At 50.3% G+C, this 15,489-nt stretch overlaps 1 protein-coding gene across 1 annotated transcript in view; it reads left to right on the top strand.

Annotated features, from left to right (window-relative positions):
* The first annotated feature begins 5,218 nt into the window (after positions 1–5,218).
* aspscr1 (ASPSCR1 tether for SLC2A4, UBX domain containing) overlaps positions 5,219–15,489 on the top strand; it is a 51,631-nt gene continuing 41,360 nt past the window's right edge. The window contains exons 1-3 of the mRNA XM_042318273.1: positions 5,219–5,482; positions 5,700–5,755; positions 6,397–6,511. Of these exons, the coding sequence (XP_042174207.1) occupies positions 5,396–5,482; positions 5,700–5,755; positions 6,397–6,511 (258 nt within the window). The 5' untranslated portion in view covers positions 5,219–5,395. The remainder of the gene's footprint in view (positions 5,483–5,699; positions 5,756–6,396; positions 6,512–15,489) is intronic.

The following is a 15,489-nucleotide window of genomic DNA, read 5'->3' as shown; positions in this document are numbered from 1 at the left end:
CAATTCATTATTACTATCCATTATTACTATCCATTATTACTATTCATTATTACTATTCATTATTACTATCCATCATTACTATCCATTATTACTATTCATTCCCCAGCCTCTCCACTTCCACTGTCACCTGACCAGAGGGGTTAAATGCTGAAGACACATTTCAGTTGAATGCATTCAGTTGTACAACTGACTAGGTATCGCCCTTCCCTTTTCCGTTTCCCTTGTTCATTGTGATAGAAGAGTGCGTGTGCTCTCTAACCTGGTATAACAACCTGACGTCTCACGCTAACTTCTTCCACTGCTCTGTCGTTCGCTACAGAAGAAACTAACGTCCGTTGGCGGGGCGTAGCAAGGAGTCTGGGTAGCCAGGGATCTAACAAGCAGCATGGACCATGATATTGAGCCTGTATAGGAACGAGGAAGGCAGAAAACCAGTAAAATGTGAATGACATATCCTCTCATTCACTGGTAAACACTGCCACCTAGAGGAGATCAGTCTAACTGTAGTCACATTGTAGTCATGTCCCAAATGGAACACTGCCACCTAGAGGAGATCAGTCTAACTGTAGTCACATTGTAGTCATGTCCCAAATGGAACACTGCCACCTAGAGGAGATCAGTCTAACTGTAGTCACATTGTAGTCATGTCCCAAATGGAACACTGCCACCTAGAGGAGATCAGTCTAACTGTAGTCACATTGTAGTCATGTCCCAAATGGAACACTGCCACCTAGAGGAGATCAGTCTTACTGTAGTCACATTGTAGTCATGTCCCAAATGGAACACTGCCACCTAGAGGAGATCAGTCTAACTGTAGTCACATTGTAGTCATGTCCCAAATGGAACCATACTCCTATATACTGTAGGGGGCTACTTTTGACCAGAGCACTATGAAACCCCGTGACCGTCTGTCACCAGAACCAAGGAGGTTTCTACTGAGTGACCCCCATCGTGATAACAGCTCTTCAATCTCATGCCAGGGAAGGTGTGTGTGTGTGTGTGTGTATGTGTATGTGTATGTGTATGTGTATGTGTATGTGTGTGTGTGTGTGTGTGTGTGTGTGTGTGTGTGGCAGAGAAGGTGTTGAGGCTGGAGAAGTTTGGACAGTGGAATGGGGTTTCCTTTGGAAAAAAACTCATCCCTTTACCCCTAGTAGACTGCCTGACCAGCCCAGTAGACTGACTGACCAGCCCGGTAGACTGACTGACCAGCCCGGTAGACTGCCTGACCAGCCCAGTAGACTGACTGACCAGCCCAGTAGACTGCCTGACCAGCCCAGTAGACTGCCTGACCAGCCAGCCCCAGCCCAGTAGACTGCCTGACCAGCCCAGTAGACTGCCTGACCAGCCCAGTAGACTGACCAGCCCAGTAGACTGCCTGACCAGCCCAGTAGACTGCCTGACCAGCCCAGTAGACTGCCTGACCAGCCCAGTAGACTGCCTGACCAGCCCAGTAGACTGCCTGACCAGCCCAGTAGACTGACCTGACCAGCCCAGTAGACTGCCTGACCAGCCCAGTAGACTGCCTGACCAGCCCAGTAGACTGCCTGACCAGCCCAGTAGACTGCCTGACCAGCCCAGTAGACTGCCTGACCAGCCCAGTAGACTGCCTGACTGACCAGCCCAGTAGACTGCCTGACCAGCCCAGTAGACTGCCTGACCAGCCCAGTAGACTGACTGACCAGCCCAGTAGACTGCCTGACCAGCCCGGTGACCACCAGCCCGGTAGCCCCAGCCCAGACTGACTGACCAGCCCAGCCCAGACTGACCTGACCAGCCCAGTAGACTGACTGACCAGCCCAGTAGATTGCCTGACCAGCCCAGTAGACTGACTGACCAGCCCAGTAGACTGCCTGACCAGCCCAGTAGACTGACTGACCAGCCCGGTAGACTGCCTGACCAGCCCGACCAGCCCAGTAGACTGCCTGACCAGCCCAGTGACTGCCTGACCAGCCCAGTAGACTGACTGACCAGCCCAGTAGACTGACTGACCAGCCCAGTAGACTGACTGTAGACTGCCTGACCAGCCCAGTAGACTGACCAGCCCAGTAGACTGCCTGACCAGCCCAGTAGACTGCCTGACCAGCCCAGTAGACTGACTGACCAGCCCAGTAGACTGCCTGACCAGCCCAGTAGACTGACCCAGTAGACTGACCAGCCCAGTAGACTGCCTGACCAGCCCAGTAGACTGACTGACCAGCCCAGTAGACTGACTGACCAGCCCAGTAGACTGCCTGACCAGCCCAGTGACTGACTGACCAGCCCAGTAGACTGCCTGACCAGCCCAGTAGACTGCCTGACCAGCCCAGTGACCCAGCCCAGTAGACTGCCTGACCAGCCCAGTAGACTGAGACTGACCAGCCCAGTAGACTGACTGACCAGCCCAGTAGACTGCCTGACCAGCCCAGTAGACTGACTGACCAGCCCAGTAGACTGACTGACCAGCCCAGTAGACTGACTGACCAGCCCAGTAGACTGACTGACCAGCCCAGTAGACTGACTGACCAGCCCAGTAGACTGACTGACCAGCCCAGTAGACTGACTGACCAGCCCAGTAGACTGACTGACCAGCCCAGTAGACTGACTGACCAGCCCAGTAGACTGACTGACCAGCCCAGTAGACCTGTGACCAGCCCAGTAGACTGACTGACCAGCCCAGTAGTCTGACTGACCAGCCCAGTAGACTGCCCCCAGTCCTTCCAGAAACAACAGACTGACTGACCAGCCCAGTAGACACTGAGCTGTGAAAGGTCCTATCTGAGGCCTGTTCATTAGACACCAAACAGAAGACAATGGACTGAAACAAGGAGGGGCTTCCTGGACTTGCCCAATAAGACATTAATTTGAGTTAATCGGTTGAAGAGCATTTAAAAAGAAACATGGTCATGGTTAGTTGTTATTCACCTCCCTGTGAAAGGTCCTATCTGGGGCCTGTTCATTAGACACCAAACAGAAGACAATGGACTGAAACAAGGAGGGGCTTCCTGGACTTGCCCAATAAGACATTAATTTGAGTTAATCGGTTGAAGAGCATTTAAAAACATGGTCCGTTGCCCTAATGAACAAGACCAATACAGGTGTTTGAAGCAGAAGCAGGCCAGACAGGAAGCGTTTCCTCGCAGGGGTTTCCTCAGGAACTCACAGCAGCAGGTTCTATACCTGGAACATACCATAACAGGGTCGTATTCACTAGGAAGCAAATAGGCCGAAACAGGGAGTAATGACCTGAACTTGTCCAATAAGAAACGCATGTTTTCATTTTCTGTTGCAAAACATCTTGCTAGAGTGTGCACTAATGAATGTGACCCAGGGTCATACATGTACCGAACGCCAACTTCGGTGTTTGAAGTTAATCCAAACTGAACAGGAGGGTTCTGGGACACGTGACCCTCTGAAATACCCCCAATCATCCTACTGAAAAAACACTCCTCCCACCTGAATACCACTCGCCTTCCACAGCAGGTGTGTACAGACTGCAGACCTTCTACCCCTGCGCCTACTCCTTCTCTCCTCCACACCCCTCCCTGTTCTCTCACCCCTCCTCCTCCTTCTCTCCTCCACACCTCTCCCCTGTTCTCTTACTCCTCCTCCCCCTTCTCTCCTCCACAACCATCCCTGTTCTCTTACCCCTCCTCCTCCTCCTCTCCGTCTCTCCTCCACACCCCTCCCTGTTCTCTTACTCCTCCTCCTCCTCCTCTCCTCCACACCTCTCCCCTGTTCTCTTACCCCTCCTCCTTCTCTCCTCCACACCCCTCCCTGTTCTCTTACTCCTCCTCCTCCTCCTCTCCCCACACCTCCCATGTTCTCTTACCCCTCCTCCTTCTCTCCTCCACACCCTCCCTGTTCTCTTACTCCTCCTCCTCCTCTCTCCTCCACACCATCCCCCTGTTCTCTTACTCCTCCCCTTCTCTCCTCCACAACCCTCCCTGTTCTCTTACTCCTCCTCCTCCTCCCTCCTCCCCCCCTCCCATGTTCTCTTACCCCTCCTCCTTCTCTCCTCCACACCTCCCTGTTCTCTTACTCCTCCTCCCCTCCTCTCCTCCACAACCATCCCTGTTCTCTTACTCCTCCTACCTCCACCTCCTCCCCTGTTCTCTTACCCCTCCCCCCCTTCTCTCCTCCACACCATCCCTGTTCTCTCCCTCCTCCTGTTCTCTTACTCCCTCCTCCTCCTCTCCTCCTCCTCTCCTCACACCTCCCCCTGTTCTCTTACCCCTCCTTCTCTCTCCTCCTCCTCCCTGTTCTCTTACCCCTCCCCTTCTCTTACACCTCCCCCTGTTCTCCCCCCTCCTCCTCCTCTCTCCTCCACACCTCTCCCCTGTTCTCTTACCCCCTCCTCCTCCTCTCTCCTCCACACCTCCCTGTTCTCTTACCCTCCTCCTTCTCTCCTCCCCCCCCTCCCCTCTCTTACTCCTCTCTCCTCCTTCTCTCCTCCACACCTCCCCCTGTTCTCTTACCTTCTCCTCCTCTTCTCCCACACCTCTCCCCTGTTCTCTTACCCCTCCTCCTCATTCTATCCTCCACACCTCCCCTGTTCTCTTACTCCTCCTCCTCCTTCTCTCCTCCACACCTCTCCCTGTTCTCTCACCCCCTCCTCCTCCTCCTTCTCTCCTCCACACCTCTCCCCTGTTCTCTCACCCCTCCTCCACACCCCTCCCCTGTTCTCTTACCCCTCCTCTACACCCCTCCCCTGTTCTCTTACCCCTCCTCCTCCTTCTCTCCTCCACACCTCTCCCCTGTTCTCTTACCCCTCCTCCACACCCCTCCCCTGTTCTCTTACCCCTCCTCCTCCTTCTCTCCTCCACTCCTCTCCCCTGTTATCTCACCCCTCCTCCTCCCCCTTCTCTCCTCTCCCCTGTTCTCTCACCTCTCCTCCTCCTTCTCTTCCCCATTAAAGACTGAGAGCAGTTGGAAGTAATTAGAACTTCTTGGGGTGTGTGTGTGTGTGTGTGTGTGTGTGTGTGTGTGTGTGTGTGTGTGTGTGTGTGTGTGTGTGTGTGTGTGTGTGTGTGTGTGTGTGTGTGTGTGTGTGTGTGTGTGTGTGTAAGAGTGTATGAGTGTGTGTACCATACCAGAATGTCTAGATCAAAGCACCAGTCACCATGAGTCCAGGAAGGCACCTGAAAAATGTTCAGCCCTCTTAAACCCTCCTCCTCGCTCCCCCTCCATCTCTCTCTCTCATCTGCCTCCCCCTGCCACCAACCTCTCTCCTCCTCCTCCAGACACGAATAGAATGGAACACACCATCACCACACACTTGGTGTCCCCTTTAACACAATACCATATCACACACAGGTACAGATAGTCAAACACACGCTGATGCTACCACAGTGGGCCATAAATACAATTGTGTCAATAAAGTTTATTCAAGCAAACAACCGGACGTCACACCACAATGGCGGCCAGCACAACAGTGACAGTTCTGACTCCCAATGGAAGAAGACAAACCGTAAAAATATCACCAAACACACCTTTGCTACAGGTAGGTAGTAATAAAGCTGATTTCCTGCTCTCCCAGTCTGCGTTTAAAATAACTGTCTCCCTTTTCTAGGTTATGAAAACGAGAGTGATCTTTTCATGTCGGCTGAACAATGACTGTTCAGTTTAGCCCGCTCGTTTTTCTCTCTTTGTCTGCACAAAGTAAGTTGCTTTGCTAGTTAACTTGTTTAGCTGATAGATAACCAATACTTTGTATTTAGGTCCTCGAAGACGTCTGCAAGAAACATGGAATTAATCCTGACGACCACGGTTTAAAGTGAGTTGAGAGCTTTGTTGTTAGCCTAGCTAGCTAACTTGGTCTCTAGACGTGCTAACGTTAGCTGGCTAGCTCTGTGAACTGAAAGACAAGCTAGAGATATCCTCTTTATTACAACATTTTCCGTGGATGTTTTGTAGTGGTACCCAAATCATCAAACTGAACTATGATGAAGCTGTGATTGAGTGGAGGGATGGCTAGTCGTGTGTGCCCTCTGTCCATGCCCTTTGTATACGGGGCTCAGGACACTGCTCTTTCACTAAAGCCTCATCCCTCCCTCTCTATCCATCCATCCCTCTCTATCCATCCATCCCTCCCTCTCTATCCATCCATCCCTCAGAGGAACGTTCTGGACTGTCATCCATCCATCCATCCATCCAGCACCCGGAAACAGACAGGGGCCGACAGCCCGGTCTCGTGCAGCATGACTTCACCATCCATCCATCCCTCCTTCTCTTCATTATCCATCCATCCCATCCATGTTGCTCTCTATCCCATCCCCTCTCATCCATCCATCCATCCCTCCCTCTCTATCCATCCATCCCTCCCTCTCTATCCATCCATCCCTCCCTCTCTATCCATCCATCCCTCCCTCTCTATCCATCCATCCCTCCCTCTCTATCCATCCATCCTTTTGACAGATTTCAGAGGAACGTTCTGGACCTGTCACTCCAGTGGAGGTTTGCCAGCGTGCCAAACAATGCCAAGCTGGAGGTGGTGACCAGCACCCGGAAACAGACAGGGGCCGACAGCCCGGTGGGTGAAACTAGTGTGTGTGGCGTGCAGCATGACTTCACCATGTCCAGGAAACAGCATCCATTCACCTACTTCTGCTTCATTATGGTCATAACAACATTACTGTTGCATTTGATAAAATGTTCCATGTTGCCCCTTTGGCTGTCAGAGTACCTGTCTCTCCACCCCTCTCACTTTATATACCTCTCTCTCTCCTTCTCTACCCTCTCTCTTTATATACCTCTGTCTCTCTCCTTCTCCACCCTCTCTCTTTATATACCTCTGTCTCTCTCCTTCTCCACCCTCTCTCTTTATATACCTCTGTCTCTCTCCTTCTCTACCCTCTCTCTTTATATACCTCTGTCTCTCTCCTTCTCTACCCTCTCTCTTTATATACCTCTGTCTCTCTCCTTCTCCACCCTCTCTCTTTATATACCTCTGTCTCTCTCCTTCTCCACCCTCTCTCTTTATATACCTCTGTCTCTCTCCTTCTCCACCCTCTCTCTTTATATACCTCTGTCTCTCTCCTTCTCCACCCTCTCTCTTTATATACCTCTGTCTCTCTCCTTCTCCACCCTCTCTCTTTATATACCTCTGTCTCTCTCCTTCTCTACCCTCTCTCTTTATATACCTCTGTCTCTCTCTCCTTCTCTACCCTCTCTCTTTATATACCTCTCTCTCTCTCTCCTTCTCTACCCTCTCTCTTTATATACCTCTCTCTCTCTCCTTCTCCACCCTCTCTCTTTATATACCTCTCTCTCTCTCTCCTCTCTCCTTCTCCACCCTCTCTCTTTATACCTCTCTCTCTCTCTCTCTCTCTTCTCCACCCTCTCTCTATATACCTCTCTCTCTCTCTCTCTCTCCTTCTCCACCCTCTCTCTATATACCTCTCTCTCTCTCTCTCTCCTTCTCCTCCCTCTCTCTTTATATACCTCTCTCTCTCTCCTTCTCCACCCTCTCTCTATATACCTCTCTCTCTCTCTCTTCTCCACCCTCTCTCTTTATATACCTCTCTCTCTCTCTCTCTTCTCCACCCTCTCTTTTATATACCTCTCTCTCTCTCCCTTCTCCACCCTCTCTCTTTATATACCTCTCTCTCTCTCTCTCTTCTCCACCCTCTCTCTTTATATACCTCTCTCTCTCTCTCTTTATATACCTCTCTCTCTCCTCCACCCTCTCTCTTTATATACCTCTCTCTCTCTCTTCTCCACCCTCTCTCTTTATATACCTCTCTCTCTCCACCCTCTCTCTTTATATACCTCTCTCTCTCTCCTTCTCCACCCTCTCTCTTTATATACTCTCTCTCTCTTCTCCACCCTCTCTCTTTATATACCTCTCTCTCTTCTTCTCCACCCTCTCTCTTTATATACCTCTCTCCTTCTCCACCCTCTCTCTTCTCTCTCCTTCTCCACCCTCTCTCTTTATATACCTCTCTCTCTCTCTCTCTTTATATACCTCTCTTCTCCACCCTCTCTCTTTATATACCTCTCTCTCTCTCTCTTCTCACCCTCTCTCTTTATATACCTCTCTCTCTCTTCTCCACCCTCTCTCTTTATATACCTCTCTCTCCTTCTCCACCCTCTCTCTTTATATACCTCTCTCTCTCCTTCTCCACCCTCTCTCTTTATATACCTCTCTCTCTCCTTCTCCACCCTCTCTCTTTATATACCTCTCTCTCTCCTTCTCCACCCTCTCTCTTTATATACCTCTCTCTCTCCTTCTCCACCCTCTCTTTATATACCTCTCTCTCTCCTTCTCCACCCTCTCTCTTTATATACTCTCTCTCTTCTCTCCCTCTCTCTTTATATACCTCTCTCTCTCTCTCCTTCTCCACCCTCTCTCTTTATATACCTCTCTCTCTCTCTCCTTCTCCACCCTCTCTCTTTATATATCTCTCTCTCTCTCCTTCTCCACCCTCTCTCTTTATATACCTCTCTCTCTCTCTCCTTCTCCACCCTCTCTTTATATATACCTCTCTCTCTCTCTCTCTCGCTCTCTCTCCCTACTTCTCCAATGAGGTTTAATGTCGGTTGGCATCCAATATGTTGCATTACCGCCACCTACTAGACTGGTGTACAACTCCCTTATACTTACAACTCCCTTATAATACCCTCCCATCTAAATGAATCTAACACTACACTCACAAAACATGTAAATAACACCACCCTTCTCCACTATTTCTATTTAGTCCAACAGGCCAACAGCCTGAAAGGATGGGACACCACCACTTAACACACCCAAATACCTCTCTGCAGCTGCCACCACCACTTAACACACCCAAAAACCTCTCTGCAGCTGCCACCACCACTTAACACACCCAAAACCTCTCTGCAGCTGCCACCACCACTTAACACACCCAAAACCTCTCTGCAGCTGCCACCACCACTTAACACACCCAAATAACCTCTCTGCAGCTGCCACCACCACTTAACACACCCAAAACTCTTCTGCAGCTGCCACCACCACACACACTCACTGCACCCAAATACCTCTCTGCAGCTGCCACCACCACTTAACACACCCAAATGCCTCTCTGCAGCTGCCACCACCACTTAACACCACCTCTCTGCAGCTGCACACTGCACCACTTAACACCCAAATACCTCTCTGCAGCTGCCACCACCACTTAACACCCCTGTAACTCTTCTGATGTCACCTCACACACCCAAATACCTCTCTGCAGCTGCCACCACCACTTAACACACCCAAATGCCTCTCTGCAGCTGCCACCACCACTTAACACACCCAAATGCCTCTCTGCAGCTGCCACCACAACCTCAATTTGCTGTGACTTACGTTCCATCCCTGCAGTACAGTTGATAACCATTGCTTTACATGCTACAAACCCAATCTTACTGAAACGTGTATCACTTGTTGGCCTCTTCCTCTGTACTGGTACAGATCTACTACTCACACCCCTCCTCCCTCTATACTGGTACAGATCTACTACTCACACCCCTCCTCTCAGGACCCATCCCTCTGTACTGGTACAGATCTACTACTCACACCCCTCCTCTCAGGACCCATCCCTCTATACTGGTACAGATCTACTACTCACACCCCTCCTCCCTCTGTACTGGTACAGATCTACTACTCACACCCCTCCTCCCTCTATACTGGTACAGATCTACTACTCACACCCCTCCTCCTCTATACTGGTACAGATCTACTCTCACACCCCTCCTCCCTCTATACTGGTACAGATCTACTACTCACACCCCTCCTCCCTCTATACTGGTACAGATCTACTACTCACACCCTCCTCCTCTCAGGACCCATCCCCTCTATACTGGTACAGATCTACTACTCACACCCCTCCTCCCTCTATACTGGTACAGATCTACTACTCACACCCCTCCTCCCCCATCCCTCTGTACTGGTACAGATCTACTACTCACACCCCTCCTCCTCTATACTGGTACAGATCTACTACTCACACCCCTCCTCCCTCTGTACTGGTACAGATCTACTACTCACACCCCTCCTCCCTCTATACTGGTACAGATCTACTACTCACACCCCTCCTCCCTCTATACTGGTACAGATCTACTACTCACACCCCTCCTCTCAGGACCCATCCCTCTGTACTGGTACATATCTACTACTCACACCCCTCCTCCCTCTATACTGGTACAGATCTACTACTCACACCCCTCCTCCCTCTGTACTGGTACAGATCTACTACTCACACCCCTCCTCCCTCTATACTGGTACAGATCTACTACTCACACCCCTCCTCCCTCTATACTGGTACAGATCTACTACTCACACCCCTCCTCCCTCTGTACTGGTACAGATCTACTACTCACACCCCTCCTCCTCTATACTGGTACAGATCTACTACTCACACCCCTCCTCCCTCTGTACTGGTACAGATCTACTAGTCACACCCCTCCTCTCAGGATCCCTCCCTCTACTGGTACAGATCTACTACTCACACCCCTCCTCCCTCTGTACTGGTACAGATCTACTACTCACACCCCTCCTCCCTCTATACTGGTACAGATCTACTACTCACCCCACTCCTCTCATGATCCCTTGACCCATCTTCCTCTACTTTCTCACTGCCTCAGCATATGACAACTTCTGCACTACTCTAACCATGGAAACCTCAACCTGCCTCTCTCGCAAGAAACATCTGATCCCCAGCCCCATGGGCACCCCTACAATTGACACACCACTACTTTCCCCAATGCTACATATTCCTTTGTGTCATGCCCTTCTGCACACTTCTCACACCTAGGAACCTCCCTCCTACACACCTCTACCACCTAGGAACCTCCCTCCTACACACTGCTGCCACCTAGGAACCTCCCTCCTACACACCTCTACCACCTAGGAACCTCCCTCCTACACACTGCTGCCACCTAGGAACCTCCCTCCTACACACCTCTACCACCTAGGAACCTCCCTCCTACACACTGCTGCCACATAGGAACCTCCCTCCTACACACTCTGCCACATAGGAACCTCCCTCCTACACACTGCTGCCACATAGGGACACCTCCTCCCTCCTACACACCTCTGCCACATAGGGACACCTCCTCCCTCCTACACACCTCTGCCACATAGGAACCTCCCTCCTACACACCTCTGCCACCTAGGAACCTCCCTCCTACACACCTCTGCCACATAGGAACACCTAGGAACCTCCCTCCTACACACCTCTACCACCTAGGAACCTCCCTCCTATACACCTCTACCACCTAGGAACCTCCCTCCTATACACCTCTACCACCTAGGAACCTCCCTCCTATACACCTCTACCACCTAGGAACCTCCCTCCTATACACCTCTACCACCTAGGAACCTCCCTCCTACACACCTCTACCACCTAGGAACCTCCCTCCTATACACCTCTACCACATAGGAACCTCCCTCCTACACACCACATGCCCATAAGCTTGACACCTGTAACAACGTAATGTATTCGGCACAAAAGCCGAATCCTAACATTACTTTGTCGGTCAAAGACTCACCACCCTGTCTGCGTTGCACCAAACGACGAGCATCACAAACACCGGGAATCTTCCCCTTCAGTTGGTCAACTTTTACATTTACTGCTACCCCAGTAATTACTCCTTTCAATGGTGCCCTTTTCTTGAGAGAAACTATTCACATTTCTTGCCCCCATTTGTTTATTGCCGAGCGCCTTTTCTACCCCTCTCTTTATATACCCCTCTCTACCCCTCTCTTTATATACCCCTCTCTTTCTCTACCCCTCTCTACCCCTCTCTTTATATACCCCTCTCTTTATATACCCCTCTCTCTACCCCTCTGTTTATATACCCCTCTCTTTATATACCCCTCTCTACCCCTCTGTTTATATACCCCTCTCTACCCATCTGTTTATATACCCCTCTCTCTACCCCTCTTTTATATACCCCTCTCTTTATATACCCCTCTCTACCCCTCTGTTTATATACCCCTCTCTACCCCTCTGTTTATATACCCCCCTCTGTTTATATACCCCTCTCTCTACCCCTCTGTTTAAATACCCCTCTCTCTACCCCTCTGTTTATATACCCCTCTCTCTACCCCTCTGTTTATATACCCCTCTCTCTACCCCTCTGTTTATATACCCCTCTCTCTACCCCTCTGTTTATAGACCCGCTCTGTCTCACAGTTCTCATCCAACATAGTTCCCCTGTTTCTATTTTTACAAATGGTTAGTTGTTAAAAACACATTTTCTTCGTCCTTTTGAACTCTGCCGGTGTCCTGGGGGAGACATGTTTTCCATGTTAGCTAGTCACCACAGTGAGTGATCGGTAAACAACTGGCCAGGTCTGGATTAAGTTAACATGGGTCATCATCCATCTGGGATGACGTCTGCTGTTTCCACTGATGTTCTGAGAAGAGGTCAGGTCCTTTCTTAATGACATCATCAATCCTCTGACAGCACCCATGTCATCAACATGTGCCAAGTGACCTCCCACCCACTGAGAAAACGCATACAACACGCTACCAACATCACATGTAGTGTTTACGTTCCACACCTCCATAGACAGTCAGACATCATCACATGTAGTGTTTAGGTTCCACACCTTCATAGACAGTCAGACATCACAACATGTAGTGTTTAGGTTCCACACCTCCATAGACAGTCAGACATCACAACATGTAGTGTTTAGGTTCCACACCTCCATAGACAGTCAGACATCACAACATGTAGTGTTTAGGTTCCACACCTCCATAGACAGTCAGACATCACAACATGTAGTGTTTACGTTCCACACCTCCATAGACAGTCAGACATCACAACATAGTGAAGAACTGACCCCTCAGAGTCTGGTTCCTCTCTAGGTCTCTTCCTAGGTTCAGCCAGAAGAGGACTGACCCCTCAGGGCCTGGTTCCTCTCTAGGTCTCTTCCTAGGTTCAGCCAGAAGAGGACTGACCCCTCAGGGCCTGGTTCCTCTCTAGGTCTCTTCCTAGGTTCAGCCAGAAGAGGACTGACCCCTCAGGGCCTGGTTCCTCTCTAGGTCTCTTCCTAGGTTCAGCCAGAAGAGGACTGACCCCTCAGGGCCTGGTTCCTCTCTAGGTCTCTTCCTAGGTTCAGCCAGAAGAGGACTGACCCCTCAGGGCCTGGTTCCTCTCTAGGTCTCTTCCTAGGTTCAGCCAGAAGAGGACTGACCCCTCAGGGCCTGGTTCCTCTCTAGGTCTCTTCCTAGGTTCAGCCAGAAGAGGACTGACCCCTCAGGGCCTGGTTCCTCTCTAGGTCTCTTCCTAGGTTCAGCCAGAAGAGGACTGACCCCTCAGGGCCTGGTTCCTCTCTAGGTCTCTTCCTAGGTTCAGCCAGAAGAGGACTGACCCCTCAGGGCCTGGTTCCTCTCTAGGTCTCTTCCTAGGTCCAGCCAGAAAAGGACTGACCCCTCAGGGCCTGGTTCCTCTCTAGGTTTCTTCCTAGGTTCAGCCAGAAGAGGACTGACCCCTCAGGGCCTGGTTCCTCTCTAGGTCTCTTCCTAGGTTCAGCCAGTGACCCCTCAGGGCCTGGTTCCTCTCTAGGTCTCTTCCTAGGTTCAGCCAGAAGAGGACTGACCCCTCAGGGCCTGGTTCCTCTCTAGGTCTCTTCCTAGGTTCAGCCAGAAGAGGACTGACCCCTCAGGGCCTGGTTCCTCTCTAGGTCTCTTCCTAGGTTCCTGCCTTTCTAGGGAGTTCTTCCTAGCCACCGTGCTTCTACATCTGCATCTTGCTGTTTGGGGTTTTAGGCTGTGTTTCTGTATAAACACGTTTGAGACATCAGCTGATGTAGAAATGGCCGTATATATAAAATGTGTTGGATTGATTGACATCTGCTGTTTGTTTACGTTACAGTGCATTTAACAGCTGTGTGAATGTGGTTCATGTCTGATCCTTCTCTCAGAACGTGTTTGGTGAAATAATGTGTTTATGTAATAAGTTGTTAGGTCTTTGTGGATTATTTCCATGTTACAGGGAGTCTAGATGTGGCAGACGATGAAAGCCTGCTTGGTAAACAGTAACAACATGGCCGTGTGTCAGGGGGAGTGCAGGTAGAGGAGTGTTTGAAGCTGTGCCCGTGTTGTGTTATAAACTGTATTCAGGATAATCATCTCTGTGATCATGGCTGTAGTTCTCTGGGTGACTAATAGCTCTGAATAGGAATTCTGTCTCTGTGTGTGTTCCCTAGATGTGTGTGTGTGTTCCCTAGATGTGTGTGTGTGTGTGTTCCCTAGATGTTTGTGTGTGTGTGTGTTCCCTAGATGTGTGTGTGTTTGTGTGTGTGTGTTCCCTAGATGTGTGTGTGTGTGTGTGTTCCCTAGATGTGTGTGTGTGTGTGTGTGTTCCCTAGATGTGTGTGTGTGTGTTCCCTAGATGTGTGTGTGTGTGTTCCCTAGATGTGTGTGTGTGTGTGTGTGTTCCTAGATGTGTGTGTGTTCCCTAGATGTGTGTGTGTGTGTTCCCTAGATGTGTGTGTGTGTTCCCTAGATGTGTGTGTGTGTGTGTTCCCTAGATGTGTGTGTGTGTGTTCCCTAGATGTGTGTGTGTGTGTTCCCTAGATGTGTGTGTGTGTGTGTGTGTGTTCCCTAGATGTGTGTGTGTGTGTGTGTTCCCTAGATGTGTGTGTGTTCCCTAGATGTGTGTGTGTGTGTGTTCCCTAGATGTGTGTGTGTGTGTGTGTGTGTCCCCTAGATGTGTGTGTGTGTGTGTGTGTGTGTGTTCCCTAGATGTGTGTGTGTGTTCCCTAGATGTGTGTGTGTGTGTGTGTGTTTCCCTAGATGTGTGTGTGTGTTCCCTAGATGTGTGTGTGTGTTCCCTAGATGTGTGTGTGTGTTCCCTAGGTGTGTGTGTGTTCCCTATGTGTGTGTGTGTGTTACCTAGATGTGTGTGTGTGTGTCCCTAGATGAGTGTGTGTGTGTTTCCTAGATGAGTGTGTGTGTGTGTTGTGATGTGTGTGTGTTCCTAGTTGTGTGTGTGTGTTCCTAGATGTGTGTGTGTGTGTTCCCTAGATGTGTGTGTGTGTTCCCTAGGTGTGTGTGTGTGTGTTCCTAGGTGTGTGTGTGTGTGTTCCCTAGGTGTGTGTTTGTGTTCCCTAGGTGTGTGTGTGTTCCCTAGATGTGTGTGTGTGTTCCCTAGATGAGTGTGTGTGTTCCCTAGATGAGTGTGTATGTGTGTGTGTGTGTGTTCCCTAGATGTGTGTGTGTTCCCTAGATGTGTGTGTGTTCCCTAGATGTGTGTGTGTTCCCTAGATGCGGTGTGTGTGTGTGTGTTCTCTAGATGCGGTGTGTGTGTGTGTGTTCTCTAGATGCGGTGTGTGTGTGTTCTCTAGATGTGTGTGTGTTCCCTAGATGAGTGTGTGTGTGTTCCCTAGATGTGTGTGTGTTCCCTAGATGTGTGTGTGTTCCCTAGATGTGTGTGTGTTCCCTAGATGCGGTGTGTGTGTGTGTGTTCTCTAGATGCGGTGTGTGTGTGTGTGTTCTCTAGATGCGGTGTGTGTGTGTTCTCTAGATGTGTGTGTGTTCCCTAGATGTGTGTGTGTTC

The sequence above is a fragment of the Oncorhynchus tshawytscha genome, unplaced genomic scaffold (assembly GCF_018296145.1).
Source record: "Oncorhynchus tshawytscha isolate Ot180627B unplaced genomic scaffold, Otsh_v2.0 Un_contig_4324_pilon_pilon, whole genome shotgun sequence".
Classification (NCBI taxonomy): domain Eukaryota; kingdom Metazoa; phylum Chordata; class Actinopteri; order Salmoniformes; family Salmonidae; genus Oncorhynchus; species Oncorhynchus tshawytscha.
Note: the sequence above shows the minus strand (reverse complement) of the source record. Positions and strands in the feature narration are given on the sequence as shown.